Source organism: Prenolepis imparis, unplaced genomic scaffold (assembly GCF_030444845.1).
Source record: "Prenolepis imparis isolate NDT839.2.m4 unplaced genomic scaffold, iyPreImpa1.0 SCAF_1, whole genome shotgun sequence".
Lineage (NCBI taxonomy): Eukaryota > Metazoa > Arthropoda > Insecta > Hymenoptera > Formicidae > Prenolepis > Prenolepis imparis.
This window is the reverse complement of record NW_028141159.1, coordinates 1,726,760-1,749,886: the sequence shown is the minus strand read 5'-3', so window position 1 is coordinate 1,749,886 and position 23,127 is coordinate 1,726,760. Positions and strand designations below refer to the sequence as shown.

The 23,127-nt window shown below is 34.6% G+C and overlaps 2 protein-coding genes across 5 annotated transcripts in view; one reads left to right on the top strand and one right to left on the bottom strand.

Moving 5' to 3' along the window:
- LOC145941638 (synaptogenesis protein syg-1) overlaps positions 1-18,955 on the top strand; it is a 273,743-nt gene extending 254,788 nt beyond the window's left edge. For both annotated transcript variants that reach the window (XM_083047832.1, XM_083047838.1), the window contains exons 13-18: positions 11,457-11,904; positions 12,990-13,119; positions 15,908-16,107; positions 17,132-17,476; positions 17,812-18,294; positions 18,405-18,955. In XM_083047832.1, the coding sequence (XP_082903958.1) occupies positions 11,526-11,904; positions 12,990-13,119; positions 15,908-16,107; positions 17,132-17,476; positions 17,812-18,294; positions 18,405-18,952 (2,085 nt within the window). In that variant the 5' untranslated portion in view covers positions 11,457-11,525 and the 3' untranslated portion in view covers positions 18,953-18,955. The remainder of the gene's footprint in view (positions 1-11,456; positions 11,905-12,989; positions 13,120-15,907; positions 16,108-17,131; positions 17,477-17,811; positions 18,295-18,404) is intronic.
- On the bottom strand, positions 1,409-22,501 carry Pch2 (pachytene checkpoint 2 protein). 3 transcript variants are annotated; one of them, XM_083047883.1, is made up of 7 exons: positions 22,232-22,501; positions 21,534-21,690; positions 21,245-21,436; positions 20,880-21,107; positions 20,357-20,704; positions 19,860-20,136; positions 1,409-1,428 (listed from the first exon to the last, which is right to left on the bottom strand). In XM_083047883.1, the coding sequence occupies exons 1-6, from the start codon at positions 22,279-22,281 to the stop codon at positions 19,870-19,872; spliced, it is 1,242 nt and encodes a 413-aa protein (XP_082904009.1). In that variant the 5' UTR covers positions 22,282-22,501; the 3' UTR covers positions 1,409-1,428; positions 19,860-19,869. The 3 variants fall into 3 exon arrangements, with proteins under 3 accessions (XP_082904009.1, XP_082904000.1, XP_082903990.1); XM_083047874.1 differs by lacking the exon at positions 1,409-1,428 and adding an exon at positions 16,018-16,130; XM_083047864.1 differs by lacking the exon at positions 1,409-1,428 and having other exon boundaries at positions 19,006-20,136.
- Positions 22,502-23,127: the final 626 nt, after the last annotated feature.

Here is a 23,127-nt window from a genome sequence, read left to right as displayed (position 1 = left end):
AGCCAGTCCTGAACGGGTGGTGGACGGAAGCAAACGGCAATTTCACGCGGGTACAAGAAAAAACGTTTATCTTTCGGTAAAATGACGCTTCTACTCCTGACTCGTCTTGACCTTCCTGAGAAATAAGATCTCGTACACGAAGCAAACGACACGAAAAAGTTACGAAATAGTAATTCAAGAGAACTTTCCTCCGATTGTTTTAAATTAAAATCTCTTCAATTTAAATTTCCTTTCTAATACGTTCTTTTTTCCTGTTTATCTCACGAAAATCTCACAAAACCGAGCGAAACCGAAGAGCCTCGACATTATAGCCCAGTAAAATTAGACTTGAAAAGGGCAAAACTATAAAAAAATTAGGAACAAGCTGAATTTTTGTGGAGACCTTTATTTCGATGTTCTAATGTAATTCTGAAAAGTACCTTTAATTTGATCCATGGGTTTTTTTTTATAGGGGATAAAAAGGGGTAAATTTTAGTTTTTTGCCATTATCTCGCAAACTGGCAATTTTTCGAGAAAAACAGTTATTATTAAAATTGTAGCTCATAAAATTCTCTACAAAAAGGGTCATTATACTTTTTTTTCGTGGAATCAACCGTTTCGAAGATATAGAGTGAAAGACTGAAAGAGAAAATGTGCACACCACTATAGTATTATATGTGACTATGAGGTGCAGAAAAGTTATATTAGAAATATTGCAACTTTACCGCACGTTTTACTCAAAAACGATTAGTTGTACGAAAAAAAGTATAATGACCTTTTTTGTAGAGAATTTTATGAACTACAATTTTAATAATAACTGTTTTTCTCGAGAAATTGCCAGTTTTCGAGATAATGGCAAAAAACTAAAATTTACCCCTTTCATCCTCTATAAAAAAAAACCCATGGATCAAATTAAGGGTACTTTTCAGGATTTCATTAGAACATCGAAATAAAGGTCTCCACAAAAATTCAGCTTGTTCCTAATTTTTATGAAGTCAAAGTCTAATTTTACTGGACTATTATGTATAGTTTCAACTTGAACTGTGTGTATCTCTTTTATTATTTTTCTTTTTTTTTTTTAGAACGACTGGCAACCGTTACATCATAATTATAATGTCACCTAGCCGCGAGTAAAAACTCATTATTCTTATTAGACAATATGGCTACCTGTACTCTTTCTCTCTCGCTGTCATACTTTTGTTGAAAAGAAGATATCATCATCCCTTTCGAGTTTTACTTTCTCTTTCTCTCTTTCTATATATATAAATCTCTTATTTTTGTTTCCAATACTTACCCCCTTTCCATCACTTTCATCGGTTTAGCCACCACGGGTTCTTGTAGCCCTGGGCACTTTTCGAGGCGCGCTAAATAGCAGCCAAGATGAAAACTTAGCGATCTCGATGCTGCAATTCCCGATCCCTGGTCCTTTGGAAAGAAAGAACTCAGTCACTGAAAAAAAAGAAATAAACCATAAAATAGTCGAAGAGGGAGAAAGTAATCTTTAATTCACGCAATGTGTGAATAATTACTATAATTTATAACTTTAATATTCGACTCGTGATATGGTTATATTGTACATTAAAATATCCGACTTGTATTGATTACGAATTTCCGATCAAAATCATAAAAAGATTTAAATGTATAATAAAAAAATATATATATCTCAAAATATATTGCAGAATAATACGCATTCAATTTGTTAAATGTGCATCTTGCATTTCAATTCGAACAAACGATCTGCATTGGATAATGTAAAAGTGCAAGTGTCATAAAAAGAAAACTCGAAAGTGATGTTGCAAATTTATGAAGAATTTATTGCTCTTCTTTCTTACAATCTGTTGTCTCAATTCGAAATCGAAATGACTACTTGCAATTAAAGCCACTCGCACATCCAACAACGAAATAAATTAGATATTCTCGTGAAAAAGGAAAAAAAGGGAGAAAGAAAGATACTTTGGTAAAGCACATGGCTTTGGAAAATAGATAGGAAGAAAGAACCGCACTGGATTTGCACTGGACAAAATCTACGCGCATAAGAAATTCCGGAAGAACTTATCCCTAAAAGTTTCTTAACCTCATGCAAAGTTATTCTCGGGCGCAGGACAAGAATTGAAAATAAAGTGAATTAAAAATATATTCTAGTCGCAAAATCGAATAAATGTCAAATTAATTATGAATCAAGCTTTTAAAAAGCATAGAGAGATATATGTTATTAATTTAAAAATTTGAAATTAATAACATATCTCTTTACATTTTTTAAGCTTGATTTAGAATTAATTTTCTTAAATTTTTAATTTTATTAAATTAATAACATATTCAAAATTAATTTTTGTTCGAAAACGCAGAGCTTTGTGCGAAGAAAAAAAAATTTGTTTTATATTTTCGATTTATCTTTGCACCTATGGTAATCACCCCCGTTTTGATCGTGCCACATTTGATCGACCCACCCCTATGTGCTATGCGAGAACTTTTAGTTTAAAATGTCAAATCCCGATACGCGCTCTGCAGACTTAAGCATAATTTATATGTACCATACGTCCTCGGAGGATTGAGCAGAAACACCGAGAAATACCCTCGAGCGAATCCACACCGCAAGCAAACGGCGTCCCTGTAGAAGTAGGTGGATTTTGCCCCCTCCCTCTCCTTTGCCTCCCCCTTTTTCTTCGTTCGCTTAGGTTCTTCGTTAGCGGTTTCGAGGGCGAAGTGCCGCGGAGTTAGCTAATTGGTTGAACGCCTCCGGCGGCTACTTCCTGAATCCGTGAGATATCCCAAATCCTTCCTCGACCGCCCCCTCACCCCCTCTCTCTCCCCCTTGCACCCCTTCGTATTTTCTCTCCCATCCCAATCCCAACTCCACTCCGTATCTATAGTATATCTCGGTATCTCGAACGACGAACGTATAAGGGAAAGAAAAGAAGAAGGGGGATGTACAGACACACACAGTTTTACACATATATACACACTACTTTCTGCGAGATTACGAAATCGCGTTTTCGGCGTACGCACGCGAATCCCCCCTTCGAAGGAGGGGGGTCTACGAGAAAAGCCGGAAACGTTTCGGGCACCGTCGACCGAGTTTATCTTGGAAAAGTTTTCGCCGCTGTGTGTCCGAGGATAAGAACGAAATCCGAGATCCCACGCGGTGACAATGAGAGGACTTCTCCATTCGATATCCCCACCCCAGTCGTACCCCCGGTAATATACTGCCGCCAATTTCGCCGCTGAGAATTGCCGCAAGATATCGCGAACGACCTTAAGTTGTCGCAGTAAATATCAGGGACTATTATCTATTATATAACGACGATACGTAGATTTCGATCTCTTTATACTACGGCAGCTTTGTTACGGCATCATGATATTATATTTTTAAATTCAATGTAATATATACAGGGTGTATCAGACCACCCCTTTCATTTTGGAAACGGCAGAATTATGAAAAATCGCGAAATACGTGTTTGATTATTTCGAGGGACTACTCTTTTAAGGGGGTTTCGATGGTTGTTCCTCTAAGAAGGTGTCCCCAGGGGGATCCCAACTCAAAAATTTTAAATGGAATTACCCATAGTATATCGTTTGAAAGGGCATAAACAAAGAAAATTTTTGGCGCAAACCGGAGGTTGATACATTGACCTGTTCAGAAGTTATTTATTATCAAAGTTTAACAAAAGTCAATTTCAAAAAATCATTACTACCATTTGGAAAATTCTAATAAAACGTTTGAGGTGTAAAAGTGTTCGTCTTTTTAAGTCCTTTCCATAAAAAATTCAGATTTGATCTTGAAGTTTTTTTTTTCAATTTAAGAAAGAAATCTAAGCAAGACGTGAATTTAATAAGTTGCTTGAATTTCTTTTTTGAACTGAAAATAACATCAAGGTCAAATCTGAATTATTTATGGAATAGACTTAAAAAGATGAACATTTTCACACCTCAAACGTTTTTTTTAGGATTTTCCAAATGGTAGTTATGATTTTTATAAATTGGCCTTTTTCGAGCTTTGATTCTAAATAACTTCTGAACGGGTCAACGTATCAACCTCCGGTTTGCGCCAAAAATTATCTTTTTTTATGTCTTTTTAAACGATATACTACAATATGGGTGGTTCCATTTAAAATTTTTGACAATTTCGTCATTTTTCACAATTTTGAGCTGTTTCCAAAATAAAAGGGATGGACGGGTGGTTTGATACACCCTGTATATTTTCAATAGTCTCTCTTGATATTATTTTGAATTCTTTTATTTAACTTTATTTATATATGCCGCGTTGTATATATAAACATCTTCCTCGAAAATGGAAGAAGGCATTAATTTATTTTGATGCACGATATAAGATAGAATTTTATAATAAAATTTTCATTTTATAATTAATATAATTGTTAAATATAATATTCTATTTTCATACGATACTAAGGAATCCAGAAATTTTGATGAAACTTTAATTCAAAGCCGGTGCAGCTTTTTAATTTTAAATATTACACATTTTAGTAATCAAATCTTGTCTTAAAACTCCATTAACTAACATTAAATTCTTTAAGAAAACATCTCGAAAGAAATTGTATCCTCTTATCGCTTTATACCTCTGAAAATAGAATTCGCTAGAAGAATTTTAAATAATTTTATTATTGTAAACCTTTTAGCACAATCTTTTACTAATTGCAATCAACTGATATAAAATTCTTCCAAAATAGATCTGCAATTGAGATGAAACGTAAGGAAATAATATTAATGAAATTATAAATTCAGATCAGAAGAAGTACTAAATATTTTATAAATAAAATTGTTACAGATCGCATCGCAATATATATAATATTCTCACAAAAATATACACATATGGCGTATATATTTTTTTGCGACGTAGCCTTCTCGATTATTCGGTTTATCATTTCTCAAATTCGCGATTAAATAATAAAGCGTGTCAATAATAAACATACAAATATAAATATAAATATTTGGATTTCAAATTAAACAAAGATTTTAAAAAAGGTTTGTTAAAATCTAGATTCTGCGCCTGGCCTCTTATCAGGCCCGTTTCCCTGAATTTAAATAAAAAAGGAAGGCGCGCGCGGAAAATATTTATCGCTCCAAGAATATCGAACATGCGTTTTTTTTTCACGGACGATATAATCGCCGATATATGTTCGCACGGACTTTGCGGCGGATTTTCCGACGGAAAGTACCCGTTCCGACGGAAGAACCGTGTTCGTTTTAATCGAAATGCGATGCACGCACTCGTGTAATTTCGTAATCACCTCGCACGGTGGCAGGACCAGAGGGGGCCGAGGGAAAGGGGGTAACAACGGGCGCGCGGCCCGGGGTCAAATTGAAAAACACGACTTCCGCGGGGGAGGGAGGTTCAATCTACGATAAAAACTATAGCGAGCTATATAAAGTTGCGCGAGGATGATGCGATAAACGATTGCGCGCGCTGCCGTGCAAAGCCCCGGCGTTTTAACGCGTTTAAATGTTTTTACGATAATCTGCATAAACGCGCTGCGCTCCGACGAAATATATGTATATATGTATATATGTATATATATATATATATATCGAGTTCGAAGGTTCAAAAGCTCAAAAGGGAGGACGGCGGATACGCGCGCCTGTAACGGGTATAATTACTGCGAATTGATTGCCGCGCGGAAATAACCTGGATCGTTTATGAATTCAATGCAAATATTCATATCGCGCATTTATATTGCGAGAAATTGCAGTTGCCAATTAGCTTGGTGCGCGTAACTTTTGTGCGCCGGTGTTCTTTGTATGATTATAGTAAAATATTATCGGCAGAGTTATTGAAATCGATGCTATTTCGCTAGGCTACGTCTAATTTTCTTTCCTTTTTTTTCAATGTTAAAAGCGCGAGGAATAAAAAATGAACCTTAAGCCAATTATATTGGCCTCGTAATTTGTCATGAGAATAAATACGAAAGTGATCGATGTTATTTCGCTAGGCTACGTCTAATTTTCCTTTTTTTTTTAATGTTAAAAGCGCGAGAAATAAAAAATGAACCTTAAGCCAATTATTGGCCTCGTAATTTGTCATGAGAATAAATACGAAAGTGAATCGATAATCGATCGACCTAGGAAAAAAAATGCGCTTCTAAAATTTATTACAAAAATACAGATCGTAATTAAGAACATTATTTTTCGATGTTTCACGCTTTTCTTTTTTAAATGTACTCGGCATAGATAAGTTTCTTTGTGCCATCAGAAAAGAATGTTTTTATCTAAAATACGAGCTACTGATACAAACTACTATGCTCTCATATGCTGTTGACATTCTTCAGAAACTAAACTTTAAAGTATCAGAGCACATTCTTCGTATAATCGTAAGTTTGTCCCTTCGTATCAGCTGTTTTAGCATAGCATCTTCGATAGAGTCATCGATTTATAAGTGGTTCGCCTTTTAACCGAAAGCATTATTTTCAAATAACATAAGTTCATGTACAGTACCGGCCAAAATTATATCACCTTTTGATTTTTTTAACATAATTTGTTTTAAAGTGCACGGATCAACAAATTGTAATATGTTTTAATGGTAGGTATAGTTTATTGAACAAATAACTTTTTATCAAATAATGAACAATAACTTATGAAAAATTAATTTAATTTGAAATCTTCAAAATATGTTAAATTTAATAATAAACTTTGAATTATTATAACAAGTATAAGTGCTTTGAAAATGAATAACGAATCCATAATTTATATTGTATAACTCTAATATTTTGTATCAAAACCTTTGGCATCGATTACAGCTTGCTGCAGCACGAAAAACAAAAAACGCACAAAAATGCGATTTTGGGAAAATTAATAAAATTAAAAAATTCGAAAATCATGATGTATTTTGTCAAATCTCATTACACTATAGGTACAAGGTACACTTGCCACCAAAAATCTACTATAAAATTTTGAGCGCATTCGACGCATTTTAACAAGTTATATTAAAAAAACATAAAGGTGATATAATTTTGGCCGGTACTGTATCTTATTAAAGAATAATATTCTTGTAAAACTTCCAATAAATTTTATAATATATAAACTTTATACATATTATAATAACTTTAGCAATACATTGCGAATAATTATTAACTCCTTTTGTATATCGAGATAAATAGTGCTTATAACATGGAATAATTTTGAAAATTTGTTCACAAAAATGTGTAAATTAAGAAAAGAATGCTGAATATATTAATGATCAATCACCAATTAAACGCAGACAACGCTTTTGAAATATTGGTTAAGGTTAAGTGGATGCCTCTCTTACTTATTATAAAATAAATATATTATTAATCGACATTTATAAATAAACATTCTAATGTTCTAAATTACGATGGCTATTAATTATGCGTTTAATCTGTGTTAAAAAGTTTTTATTTTACCTTTCTAAAGAAGAATTCTTGAAATTATTTGAGGAGAAAAGATCCGCGCCATAACACCGCACACGAAACACTGTGAAACTCTAATGGCGAAGAGGTCGCCACTTGACAGCATATATTTGCTGGAAAATAATTCAGTCAATAATAAGGTATCCTCTGATGATAATTTGGAAACATATTAAGTAAAATTGTCTATCACATGACATGAACATAATTTTTGTATTATAATTATATATGTAGCTTATATATTCGTATCTTATAGAGTTACAAACTTTTATAAAAGAAAAATATATGTATGTGTTAATGTACGAGAAATAATTAAAAGTGTGAAAGAAATTTCCGAAATTATTACATATTTTTATATAGTATTTTATCAACCGGTTGTCTTCAATATAATCATATTTTAATTTTATATATAAAAGTTTCTCAATATATATATATATATGTATATGAAAAAAGTAAAACCCTTTTGCTATGCAGATAATATAAAAATATTATAAAGCTATTATAATACAATCTGAAAATGTAAGAATATAAAAATAAAAATTTTTGGATGTATATGTATAAGTGTGTTTTATATAAATTTATAAGATAAAATAGAAAATGTGATATTACGATGTGAAAAAGACGATATTAAACAAAAATGCATATAGATACACAGAGAGAATTTTCTCTTAGAATTTACCCTGAAAATCATGGTAATCGTGGGACTATATATGGTATAGAAAGAATTTTATGAGAATTTCTCTGATTAATATTTATCACAATAAAAATAATATCTATCACAATAAAATATAAAATATGTTTAATTACTTTTACTAAACTGCATAATAAAATTAATCAAACATATTTTATATTTTATTGTGATAGATATTATTATTTTTATTGTGATAAATATTAATCAGAGAAATTCTCATAAAAATCTTTCCATATCATATTGTTTCACGATTACCATGATTTTCAGGGTAAATTCTAAGAGAAAATTCTCTCTGTGTAGTTACAATCGGATCACATGATTTTTAAATTCATATCAGAAAAGAATTCAAATATATTATAATTATATATATAATAAGAAACCAAAAAGGCGATATATTTACGAGATTTTTATGACATTATTAAAATATACTTTGCATTTATACGTAGCACATTGACTACTTTTATATTATCTTTTATTTAGTTAAATATAGAAGATGTGTAATAAAAAGAGTGCAACTAAACAAAGCACGATTTAACACGAAACACGGTGTATCGCGCGCATGATAACACGCTCGAATAATAAGGATAGCGCAGGAGAGGATACAGGGTTGGATACGCACGCGTGAGTCCGCGTTTGGGGTCCGTTTTCCGCTTCCAGTCCGGTCACTATATGACATTGATGTGAAACCGAGCTGGGGTCTCCTCTATGTAGAATGCAGAGAGCTCGCGAATCTATTTAAAAATTGTTCCCACTGCACATAATAAAGTAGCGCATAAATCTCTCGCGATCATTAAATCCGACTTGTATTTACGATGCACAAGATTTTATATACTCGAATATTACTTTATGCGCGATGATTTGAGTCAAGTAGTATATGATTTGAGTCAAGAAAGTTGAATTAAATTTTTCTCTCGAAAATATATAATTTATAATATCATATATTTATTAAATAAAATGACAAAATTAAAAAGAATGTAACCATATTGTAGTGAATACTAAGAGAACAATTATGATTTTTATTCTAGTTTGCACAAGATTATCAATTAAAGTAATATAAATTTAAGCAATGCTAGAATGTATAATCGATAAGGTTTTTAAATTAAATAATTTCGCTTTTATAACTTTGTCATTTTGCTTAATAAATATACAAGACTGTATAGCTTATTTCTGAAACGAGAACATAATCCTTAATTCCAATTCGTAACGCGTTTCGCGTCGCAAATAACTGTTGAGTTTTAACTTAAATTTTTATAAGATCGCATAACGAATATACGAATGTGCTACGTTATTTCTGAGAGAAAGAATAATTCAATCTTTAACGGGTTAATTCAAAGACTCGTGGCGTTCCACGTCATGCTGCTGGAAACACGCGTCCTGGACAATCACTCTATTTATCGCGCACTTTCTTTCCGCGCCAAGTACTCCGTCGCGCTATATTTTAGTCCTTTCGAATTGGTTTCTTTTTATGAAAAAAATGTATGAATTTTTTTCTCAATTCTTCACTATTTGCATTATTATTGTCGACAACTGTGAAAGTTTCATGAAATTTGTGAATATTTAATATAGTTTTATTAGCTCTGCCACTTTCTCCTGTTGCGTATAAATTTGCACCGTCGTTTATTACATGATATACATAATAGCACAATTCGCGATTAAATTTTACGAATTTTTATATCAGTAAGAAAACTATCTGTTTGCGGTTTAAAATTGTCCCGGATTATTATTTATCAAGAAATAATATCAAATATTGTATATAGAATGTGTCTGCGAAATTATAAAATATAATCGAGAAAAATCTTCCTTGTGTAAGAATAAGTAAAAAAAAATATTTTTTTAGAGAAGTTCGTGTAAGAAAAAATTAACTTTGAAAATTGAACAATAGCAAACACTTTTAATTCATTTCAACAACGGTTATTAAACTATATTCATATAATAATTTAAATAATCTCGGTACATTTCTTCAGCGCATATCATTTAAATAATATCACTTATTTTAGATTATTTTACTAAATAAAATTTCATACTTTTTCATATACATATATATAAATTTTATTTAGTAAAATAATCTAAAATAAGTGATATTATTTAAATGATATGCGCTGAAGAAATGTACCGAGATTATTTAATTTTTCAATAGATTGTGTGTGCTACATCTTTTTATACAGCCGCTGTTGAAATCTCCACTTTAAAGAAATATTCCGTAAAATTTAAATGGCTTTTTGTGAAATCTAAAATATTTCGTCAGATAATCATTCGATAGTTTATCGTAAAGATTACATTGTTCATAAATGACAGAAATATTTGTGAGAAATACACAAACAGAAATATCATTAAATTAATTAATAATCCAACAGACCCCACTGAAAAAAACAAGATCCAAGTAGGTGGAATAGTTTTCGTCGAGCCGTCGAGGAGGCGCTACCTCGGTTGCAAGTAGATACGACCCTTCGAACCCGAAGGCGGCTCATTCGGTCGGTGTTTACCGAATAGATCGCGCGCTCCTCTACGCTGCTATGAATCGCGATCAGTTCTGTTAGTGATACTTGTGAATTACTGAAACAAGGATCGTTGTGTCAATAAATATTTGCGCGATGCGGTGTACCGCGATAACACGCTCATCCGATTACTAAGAGTTATTTTATTCGAAATTTTATATTAAAAAAAAAATTAGCCCGTCTCATTAATTCACTTATTAAAAAAAAAAAAAATTCGCAAGATTTTTGCCGCGCCGAGACGAGTGAATAATCCTGGTGAAAGCATTCGGGACCATTTCGATCGCTCGCGAACTTTCGCGCTATTAGGAGCGGTAATAAAATGCAAGGCCTGAGCGTGTTCGCGCTGCTTCAATGAATTTTCGAGCGAGAGACTCGCGAGTGAATGTTCCGCGATTACGAACCATTTACTCCATCGATCGTTGATGGCGAAATGTAAGGTGGAGTAGGCTCTGTGTTTATCTGTGAGTGGATCTCTGGGAACGTAATGTGAATCATATTCGCACCTTCGAACTCTGCGAGATCGAGAAAAGAACCTTCGACTGTGCGCGATACCTCGATTGTTCTCGTATACATTTATTTTCGAAGAATATTTCAAGAATCTTTCATTTATTACAAACTTTTGTTTAATTGCGCAGACTCTTGTGAATTAAACACTATACATCTCATTCTATATCTTTTCTTCCACTTCATAAATTCCTCTGCAGTTTCTCTTTAAATCATAAATCCTCGAAAATCCACGAATTTCTGTATTTACACAGACCATTGTGCGCTCTCAAATCAAAACATCTACAAAGCCTCACCATCATCGGATCCTGTCATAAAAAAATTTCGAATGTATAATCTTTAAAACTTTATGACCCATCGAATTCCCAGTTTTCCAATAATCTTCACACCAGAAGAGAAAACCATTTGCAGAGTCCTTCTTCCAGTATTTGACGAAGATGTCTTGATCGAACCAGTCGCGCGAAACTCCTGGGTTCAAAAATGACGTTCGATCGCTCGATTGTCTATTTGTCGATACTGCTTTTCGTCGCGTGTACCTGGTGCAACTCGGTCGTCGGCGAACAGCAGTTCATCGAGAAGCCGCCGCAATATCAGGAAGTGTCGTCCGGTGACGATGTGCAGCTGCGTTGCACGGTGCAGGACAAACGGGGCCAGTGCATCTGGCAAAAGGACCGGAGACCGGTGGGAATGCAACCGGATAAATACGAATGGGCGAGCGTTCGCGGCAGCGATTGCACCCTGCTGATCAGACGAGCCTCCCTGCACTTCGACGACGGTCTCTGGGAGTGCCAGGTCACGTCCAGTGACTTTGTCCGCCAGGACGCACTCTCGTCCGAGCAATCCAGGTTGCTCGTAAGGGGTGAGACTTTGCTTTGATCTGTGCGAAACGTCACTTCAGAGATCCACTCGCATACAAATGAGTATTTATAAATAAGAGAGAAAGATATCTCTCCCGCCGCGATAAACAGATTGCCCCTTTCAATCATAAATAGATGATGAAGTAAGACAAGAAGCGCTTGTTTATCATTTTTTAATATTGAGAGAGTCAATCCATCTTGTATTAATTATTCGCATTTTTCTCGCGTGTTCTGTCATACAAATAGAAATGCGTTTGTTCAAAACGCAACATAAATATTTTTATCAATGAGGTAAAGATTGAATTTAAAAAATAACTATATATAGTTCTCCAATCTTGAGGGAAGATTAGATATGTGTGTGGTATATGCGTTCTCTCTCTTACATTTTATTATCTAATTGTAAGTAATATAAATTATTTATATAAAAATATACAGCAATGTTACATATAATTATTATATAATTATTGTAATTATAATAATTATATAATAATTATTATAGTTCTACATTCGCGTATTTAAAGCTTTATATAAACCTAATTAGCAAAATAATGTAAATAAGATGAATATATGAAAAAATATTTCGCATATATTCATGCGTTATAAAAATTTGTTTTATAAATTATTTGCGCACACACAATTAATATATCATTAAAAAAGCAATTTCTATATATTATTTTCTACATTTTCATATAATTTATGCAATGTATTAGCATACATCTAGTGTAATCTCGAATATTTCATTAAAACGCGAATCGAACCGTTTTGGGGGGGAAGGATCGTTAATATTTCGCGAACATTGACCTCGAGTGCAAGAAACCGTACATCTCGGTACAGAACGGTCGTTATGCTCTACTTTTCCGCAATTTTGCAATATCCGTGTTAATGTAAATTTAGTCGGGAGCTCTCAACTCTGGCTCAATCGGCTCCTGTGGACGATTATTTATTCACGACCGTAACGATAATATCACGATCGTGTATAAGCATTCGTTTGAAAAGGGAAACGGAAGAGCGGGGGTGACCCAAACACAACAATATTTCTGTCTCGTGTTATCTTTTATCTAAATGTACCCTAATGTGCGTGTTCCAGTGAAACCCAGGAAACCACAATTGGAATATGGGGGGGCCGTTTTGGGTGCAACTCTAACGTTGCAGGAGGGACAAGAAGTCCTGATTTCGTGCGTTTCGAGATACGGAAACCCTCCCGCGCTCATCAAGTGGTAAGTTGACACTCTTGGTCCTTAAAACCCTACGATAATATTATCACAGTGAGATTATCCTAATGTAACAACAAAAGATGCACGAAAAGAGAGAGATAGAGATGATTTAAATATTGAAGAAATATAAAAAATTTTAATATTTATTGTTCACTGAGAACTGAAAAAAAAAATTATATACATACAGAGGACTCTATCTGAAATTTTAACGAGATAATACACTTTGTATTATAATTTGAAAAAATACAAAAAAGAGTTAGTATTCCGCTTTATTTTGCTTTGTCTTTCTTTCTCTCTTTTTCTCATCTTCTTTATTTGTGCACTTGTATTGATTATAAAAAGAAACTATACGCTATTTCCTTCCACGAAAAGTATTCTGATATGACGGGGATAGGAAAAAATTATAGGGAAAAAAAGTCGAAAGATTTAAACGTTATACCAGATAATTACGAATGGGTCCATTTGTCTCCAGCAACCTTTTACCTGAGACAAGACATTAGGGGTAAACATTTCTACTTTTAGACGGTTGGAATGCTGACCATGCACACATCGATCTTGATATGGAGTATAGGTGGTAATAATCGGTTAAAGAAATACTAAATAATTTATACTCTTTATCAGTAAATTTGAAAAAAAAAACTAGTGAAGAGAGAAAGAGAGAAAAAGAAAATATATTAAAATAAATAAATTTCTCTCTTACATATATAAACTTAATCCCACATATATCTTATAAAATATATTTTTATTTTTATTCAAAAATGTAGAAAAAAAATCTTATGAAATTTTTATTTAAAATTTTCAAAATTTAAAGTATATTTATCTTTCCCAACAATAGTGAGCTCTAAAAAAAAATATTATCTTCATAAATATCCCTTGGCAAGATATTATCGATATTTTTTGCAATATCCCATTATATTGTATATAAAATATAAAAATCGAAACAATTTCGTTGTGGTTCGCTAGAAAGTCCAGGCTAACACTTTGCGCAACAATTCACTATTGTAAAACTAACAATAAGTAGCGCGCTTTACATTCCTGCACCTATATTTATTTCACAAAAAAATATGACCATTTTCAAACACAAACATCGACAGTTCACCGAGACCAGAGCTGCAAGAAAACGTGACGTTATGTTTATGGAAGGAAAGGGCCGCGCGGAGGGATCGTCATTTTAGTTTACGGTCTGATGAATTTAGCCGCGCCTTATTATCTATGTTCTTACGATGTAAAACATCTGTTCTACGGATGGCACGCGCTTCTTTTGAAAGTGCATGCTTCACTTATTCCCAGAAGAGAACCCGGGGATGTAATTTAAGACCTGAATAGTAGCATATGTATTCCTTCGCGAGGGTCTCTCTCATTAATGAATGGGCCCTTTGAAGGAAAACCGAGTTTCTTTCCGGCACGACCTTATATACTGTTTTGCCAAATGTAACGTCTCAGGCAACACATATGATCTCCGTTCTGACCTTTCAGGGACCCTTCTTTCAATTTGAAACTTTTACGCGTCCGTGCAATTTTTGTTGTAATTTTTTGTAGCGTTTTGTTCGATAATAAGAAAATATAGCGACGCATCCGCGCGCGAATCAACTTTGGGAGAAACGTCTGTAGCATTCGCGTTCCCACGCATTTTTATTTTCGGTTCACGGTTTGGTCCTAATGAAGAATTTCGTCCGATGGGACTTGTTTGAAACAATATCGACCGCGCATTCTTTTACGACCAATAATAGCTACGCGGTTTAATGATCTCTGCCCGGTGTTTTCTTTTTCTTCGCGTTGCGGACACGGCCATGCCGAGTATAATTATGTAGATTATAGCCATAGAAACGGAGAAACTGGCCGCGAGCGTAATCCCGCCGCTGCGCCTGTGAATCACGTTAGAAAAGGGTTACGGACCTTCTTTCTCTTTTTCTTTTTTCTGGGAAGAAGGCCAGTTCGCGGTCGGCGGAAACTGATGGATTATGTGAATCACTCGCGGAAACGGAACTATATTCTCGGCTACGAGCATCGAACTTTCGTTTGCGCATCCATTCGTAGTATCGGAACTCGATAGAACTCGATGAACAGAAGAAAAATTTGGAACATATATACACTGAGAGATATTTCTCTTAGATTTACCCTGAAAATCATGGTAATAATGGGACAATATGGTATGAAAAGAATTTTATGAGAATTTCTCTGATTAATATTTATCACAATGAAAATAATAACATCTATCACAATAAAATATAAAACACGTTTGATTAATTTTACTAAACTGCTAGATATTATTATTTTTATTGTGATAAATATTAATCAGAAAAATTCTCATAAAATTCTTTCTATACCATATTGTCCCACGATTACCATGATTTTCAGGGTAAATTCTAAAAGAACATTCTCTCTGTGTACATATATTATAAAAAAAGAGATTCCGCATCTCTCTAAGGACCAGTTGATTCATTTTTTTTTTTTTGATAAATTTTATCCGACAGAGCATATATTCGTCTTTTTTTTAAACTTATCTGAAAAGAGCCGAAGATATACTATCTGTCGGATAAAATTTATCAGAAAGTTGGAACAACCGGCCCTTAATGTAACAAACTATCTTCACCCCTTATTATTTCTTAAATAATTTAAATCGATATTTTTTTAGCGAAAGGGATTATTATTTTTGTCGCGCGAGCCCTTAATTTTCAACTGTCCGTAAGTAATTCGTGGATTATAAATCCGTTCATCGGGTCTGCTTAAAAATTAAATGAAGTGTTAAAAGTTTTCTCATACTTGTAACGTCGGCAAATTTGTCGAGCAGGTTCATAGGGAACCACGAGGTGGAACCTTTGGGGGAGCAGAGCAACGCAACGGAGGTGGATAATCGGAAGACCTGGGCGGCTCATAGTCTTCTACGGGTGCGTGGTCAGAGGGAGAATCACGGTCTGCCGATCCGATGTGTGACCGTGCATCCATCGAGTTTAACACCGGCCAGTGTAGAGTCGCGACTGGACGTTCATTGTACGTACACAATCGGCCACTCTCTAGAACAATGAACAAAAAGTATCTCATAAGAGTGCAAATTTCACCGCCTTCAAATAATCATTACGCAGAATCCTTCGAAAACTCATTGAAAAATATATTTTTCGAGCAGAAAAAAAATGTATATCTCTTTTCCAAAATAGATATAAAAATTAAAGACAAGTCCATTTTTAAAGATACAATTTTTCTCTGCTCTTAGCTTTCCTTTTTTATTCATTCAATTTATTTCTAATTACTTTTAGTTTTACAATTAAAAAAAAAATATTAGAAAAATCTAGCCCAGATAAGAATAATTAAATTTAAAATTTACAACACAAATATATTAGACATTATATTTTAAGGCTCCTGGCTCCTTTCCGACCATGTCGAAATCGTGACATCAGAGGCGAGAAAACACGCTAAAATTTCTTAGATGCCATTTCGAAATAAAAAAATATTTCGATGAAACAGCACTTCAGATGGCTTTAGCACACTCTTAAAAAACCCCGAAAACTATCCTTTCCCCTTTATAATCAATCAACAGCTGTAAAATGTAATATTATAAAGCCCAGTCCGTCTGGTCTTTGCACATGCGCAGTCATTCCGCATGTCAAAGTCTGATATCTCGAACATTTTACAGATGTTGATTGATTATAAAGGGAAAAGGATAGTTTTCGGGGGTTTTTAAGAGTGTGCTAAAGCCATCTGAAGTGCTGTTTAATCGAAATATCTTTTCATTAAAAAATGGCATCTAAGAATTTTCAGCGTGTGCTTTCTCGCCTCTGACGTCACAATCCAATATGGCCGCTGTGAGCACCCAGGAACCTTAAAATTAAAAATAATGCTAAAATTTTTTCGCACGCTTTCCTATATCTGGGTAGTAAATGACAAGCTGACGGATACACAATTTTCACTTTTCCCATACGGAAAATTTGAGATGTTAGGGCTCGGCCCTTTTTCCTTTGCATCCCTACCGATTAGGGTGAAATCCCTACAACATGTGTGTAACAGAAATACTTTTCAGATTCGCCGGAAGTGCGACTTGAGACGAGTCCGCAGCCGCTCACGGCCGCTCCGGAGGATTCGGCAAGCTTCTTGAGCCTCAAGTGCCTGGCGGATGCTAATCCAGTCGCGAGCATCAAGTGGTTCAAAGACTCGGTGCCGATCGGCGCGTCGCTGGTTGATATCTCGGCATCACCGTCGCCGCCTTCGCTGATACAAAGCAGAACCACGCAGCTGAACGACAGCGTATGGGCAGCCGAGCTGCGATTCGAGCCGGTCAAGAGGCACGATGCTGGCCTGTACTCGTGCAAGGCGGTCAACAGCATCGGTGAAAGCGCTCCCGCGAGTTACAGACTCGATGTGCAACGTTCGTGCAATTACAATACTTCGCTTCCGACGTACACCCTACTTCCTATCCTACTACTTGCCTTCCTCCTTTCAAGATCTGCGTATCGCTTTCCTCGTAGAATCATACAGCGCGTTATGACAATCCTAAATAAACATTCTTATTATGCGCAATATTACATTATATATTACTGTGAAAGTTGTAGGCTTTTTTCGCTCGACTTTTTTCTCCCTTTTTTCACAGAAAAATAAGAGTCCAAGTATCTTGCAAAATTCTTTCACAACAATGCAATTTATATCTTCCTGTAGTACTCCTTTTTTGCTTCTTATAGTTTAAGTGTACTTCTTTCTCCGTAGATGAACCAAAGTTGAAGAGGACAGAAAATGATACCTTGATGAACGTGGAGGAGACGGCTCTGCTGAGTTCCGCGGTGGAGCCCTTCGAGTGCCCCGAGTTCGAGGCCAATCCACCAGCTCAGTATAGATGGGTACATCTTCGCGGTGGCGCCACGGAAACCATCGAAAACCGCGTGCAGAACAAGGGTGGTGGTCGACGTCTGCGTCTGGAGAACATTATGTGGTCCGACGAAGGAGAATACCGTTGCATCGCCTTCAACACGATCAACGGGGTCAAACGCGAGACCGCCAGTGATGTACATTACGTGCTGCATGTGACTGGACCGCCGGAGATACAGGCCAGGCCGTTACCAGGCGACCGGGATTTCTACGAGTCCATCGGATGGGCCGGCGAACCCGTCCACAGGCTCAAGTCTCGATTCTGTTCGCGACCGCCGCCGAAACTGGTCGCTTGGCAGTGGGGTAGTTCTCATATTCGAGCTGGTACGCAACGCAGTTTGGTCCAATGACTTCCTTTCCCAAAGAGATTAATCATTTAAATCAAGAAAGTTAAATAAAATCGCTAATTATTAATTCTTTCGAACTTTTAACAGGAGAAAACATCCATCCCAAGTATGAGGCTCTACCGTTGGAGCCTATCGTCGAGAACAAAATGGTGACCAACTGTTACTGGGCTAAACTGGAAATCAAGGATCTGCAAAAGGAGGACGCCCGGATATATACTTTGTTGATAGAGAGCGAGAAGGGTCGGGACTCGACGAGTATCAAGTTGATAGTGAGAGATCCTACGGAGATGCGGGTGATAGCCGCGGCAGTGGCGGTCGGCCTGCTGTTCCTGTTGCTGCTCATCTCCATCGGTGTGTACTCGCTGCTGAGAATACGACGTGGACGATATCGACAAGAGATGATGGAAGAGGGTAGTATCGCGGCCGACGCGCTTTACAACGGCACGTCGATAAATCAACAAAAAAATTCTGTCAACTCGTCTCACGCAAAGACCTTTGCGAGGAAGTCCAGCCTGGACAATGGCCAGAGCGCGTACGATTACAATCACATCGCGAAGCAGACGCGTGCCATGAGTCCGGAAGCGTTAAAAGTTAGAAGAGCACCGGCGGTTCTGCAACCGCCTACCATCGTGTAAAAAGATATTAACCTTTCGCCAATGTCAAATCTCTCATTCTTTTTTTATCGTCAGATTTTATTATACTTCTCGCAGCAACGGATTCTACTTTTGCTTGTATTCGTTTCCTCCCCATCAGTCTAGCGCCATTCTTAGCAAGGATATATGTTACGATTACAATGTAGATTATATAAAAAATCAGATATAATATGTGTATACAAAATGCATGTTGATATCGAATATTGTATGTTGCAATCTAATATTTATATCAGAATCTCCTGATATAAAGTATATCCGAGAGACTGTCGATTGTTGTTGTGTATCTCTTTATGTCGTTATTAGTTCTTTTTTAGTTTGTTATTTATTATCGCAATGTTCGTTTGTATTTTACCCTCGATAAGTAAGACTACAGTAGTATTTGTCTATATTCGAAATAAAGATTCATCGCGATAATATTGTATAAAGAACTCGTGTACCGGCGCAAAGTATAGTCCGCGTCGTCGAAGCGGAACGAAGCGTAACTTTAATAGCGGTCGCATCTCAGTGATTTTAATGGCGGTTGCGCGACGAGGCGGGATCGGTGCAAAACTGGACCTCATAGAAACTGTTATATAGTTTCGTATTTCGATACTATATTTCTAGATCAAAGAACATACGTAGAATAATGTTTTAAGTTTTTTTTTTTTTTTTAAACCAGCGACTGTTCTCGTTCCCAAAGTTATGTAAGATCAATTATTCCAATTTATATGTATATGTTTATAATAAATCGATTTTACTAGATCAATCACTTTTTTGCAATATTTATTTTTAAAAAATTTAAAAAAATATAAGTAAAAAAAACGCGCATCATCAAATGATATATGTTGATACATGGGCATGCAAAAAATAGCATAAATTATAAAATAATATTAATAAATAGGAAAGAAACCTTTCTATATTTATGACTGCAATTCGCTTTCCTGCTGAACTTTCAGAATAGCCGAGTGCATGGCTTTCAGAAATTTGGACAGTGTAGTTTTGTCTGCAGATAAGTGAAGAGCATGCGTCAAAAATGGTATCTTCCTTAAAGTGCGACCGGTCAAGCCTTCGCTAACACGACTAAGTTCCAACAATTTCAAACTGTTTTTGGTATTTGAATCCTCCGTGTATCCGAATAGCTTTAACTGCGAAATATCGCATATCTCTTCATACTCTAAAATTCTAGTCTGAAACATACAAAAACAATATACAATGATGTTAAATTAAGGAATGTTTTACTAAAAAATTTGATTAAAACTTATTATTATCTAATACTATAAAGAGCTCTCTCTTACAGATAGAGAGTGAAGAGACATTTTATTAATGCGATCATACTAATCAATTTTCTATATTATTTTCTACATTAAAGCATTTATACATTATCGTAAAGAACTGAAACTGACGTACCCTCATTAATTCCTTCAAGCACGAATGATAAATATTATATATAGCGACTTCGGATGGATATCCAAGATGTTGCTTGATGTCAGCTCGATCAACGAACGCAAGATCTATAGCTTCCGTCATGTTGCTCGTCGTTAAGATCAAAACATTCGAATATTGCTTGATTTGATCCAATTGTGTGAGCAGCGCGTTTACAACGCGAATGGAGTCAGATGGTTCGGTTCCATTGTTGCACAATTTACGTGCGTGCGCTAATGATTCTACCTCATCAATCAAAATACATATCAATGATTTCTCATCTCGTACCAAATTTTTTATTTCGTCAAAGAGCTTCATAACAAGTTTCCCACTCTATAACAAAATACAAAATAACCTGATATTAAATGGTATACGATTATATCTTATTAGCTAATTGTGTGAATATTATTAGCTAATATGTATAGATTTAAGATTTTTAATTCTATATTGCACCGCTACTCTATGAAATACAACACAAGTTAGAAATAAATAATAACTGAATACTTACTTCGGAAAACCATTTTGAAAATAGGCTGTGACTATTAATCTCTATTAATTCTCCATGAGTGAAGCGATCTCTCATACGAATTACAGCTTTCTGAGCTAGAGCTTTGCACATACTGGTTTTGCCTGTACCTGGAGGGCCGTGCAACAACACCACTTTATTCCAACTTATAATGTTAGAGTTAATGGCAAGATCGGAAAATAGCAGTGTTGTCTCCACAAAACGCAATAACTAAACAAAAAATAAAGAAACTTAAAACCTAAACAAAAATTTCAATAAACTATATCTCAATAGTAGATGACTTCAAAAGTATACAGGAAAGAACCATTTCTATTATGTAAATAAATTTATCTATTAAATTTACTAACATTATTCTTTATGTCACAATCGTAATACAGATTCTCCCACATATAGTGAAATTCCTGAGCAGGTAACAACCAGTGAGATGCGACTGACAATTCATCAGAATCACATTTCATTGTTTCTGTCGCAGCACCCTCCTGTGTCAGTCTATAGATATAATATTTAATGATGGCACCTTGAATTTTAATTTTTCCTTTCTGAAATTTAATATAATAATGTACATACATAATATAAATATATATATGCACAGAATATATCTTTCTGTATTAAATTAATGTCAAAAAGTGATAATACCTCTATATAATTTGATGAACATATTATAGATTCAATATGATTCTGTATAATTGTGTTTACAAAATCTTTACCACGTAAAATAATGTCGAGAGAAATCTCAGTCATAGACTTAAGTTCTGCACTTACTGCCTTTTCAATTACTTCTTCCGATAAAGTGCTAAAACAATAAATACAATCAAACCATTTAGTTTCATTGAATTACAATAAAATATAAATCTGAAAGCTTTCTTTAGATTCTAGTTACAGCGAAGAGTGAAAGTAGTTATTGAAATGATTTATAAATGCTCATTAAACTAATAAAACCTTTAATAATCAATGTCAAGTTTTATGTTACATTTAATTGCATCGATAAAATATAAAAAAGAATACGCACAAGAAGAAAATACATTCTTTTTCTTATTGAATTTATCAAGTAGTCAAAAGTATAAATATGATTAAATAATTTTTTTAAATTCTTCTCTCATGGCACAATATCGTTTGACATTTACTTGTATCAAATTACAATGAAATAATATGCAATAAAATAATTTAAAAAATTAGACCGTTTCTCTTCAGCTGCTTTTAAGGTTAACATAAGCAATGATGATGAACATCGATTCTTATCAAAGATCAAAATAATTAATATAACAAACTCATATTAGTTTCATACACAATAATGCATTTGACAGAATGACACTTCATAAAATTAAACAATATACCTGTTGGCATTTTGACATATCTCTACGTGTAACATGTTTTCCTTATTCATTTCGACGTATGTATGTTTATGAATGTTCTTATGACTTAACAGAGTGAAATAATTTACGAGACAGTCCTAATATCACATAATAGGTAAAACATCAACAGAATATTTCTATTTCTATTGAGACACTTTACTTTACACTCGTTCTTTGTGCTGATGTGTATGGAATATGGAATTCAAAATTTGAAGTCGTTAAATCACGAATCATGTGAAGTATAAAGAAAGTTAAAGATTGTGGGCGCAGTCCCATGGTGCGGAACATGCGGATTGCGGAATTGGCGGAACGCTCGTTAGGGTGCCGTCACATGGGGCGTAACTTGCGTAAGCGTAACCAGCGGATCGCCAATCACCGAGTTATTCCGATAGAGCCCTTCGTCAAGCTCTATCGGAATAACTCGGTGATTGGCGATCCGCTGGTTACGCTTACGCAAGTTACGCCCCATGTGACGGCACCCTTATTGGTTCGACTTGTTTTACGTTCGTTCCGCCGATTTTTATCCGCAAGTTCTATTTTATCCGAATTTATTTGCGGAATTATTTGTGCGTGTATGTGCGTTAATCAAAAAGACATAAAAACACCAGTAAAAATATTAGCGGACGTTCGTGATTATTACTTTGGATCATTTTCAGCAAAATTATAAATAATTTAAAAAATGTCATTGGATATAAAAGATAGAAAAAATAATAAATAAATACAGATCTAATAACAGATATTAAAAAATATATATATAAGTAAAAACGAATAACATATAATAAATTAAACACGCAAACGATCATAATGTTTTAGCAGTTAAAAAAGACAATATTGAAAATTAAATGAAAGTGAGAAATATTTATTTAGTTTAATTTATA

Bases quoted from the DNA above. Each gene is read 5' to 3' on its own strand.
- Pch2 (XM_083047883.1), bottom strand. From the start codon at position 22,281: ATGAATAAGGAAAACATGTTACACGTAGAGATATGTCAAAATGCCAAC. The intron at 21,437-21,533 runs GTATTATCACTT...ATTAAATTTCAG, and splicing joins GTTCATCAAATTATATAGAG to AAAGGAAAAATTAAAATTCA. The intron at 21,108-21,244 runs GTTAGTAAATTT...TTTTTTGTTTAG, and splicing joins ATTGTGACATAAAGAATAAT to TTATTGCGTTTTGTGGAGAC.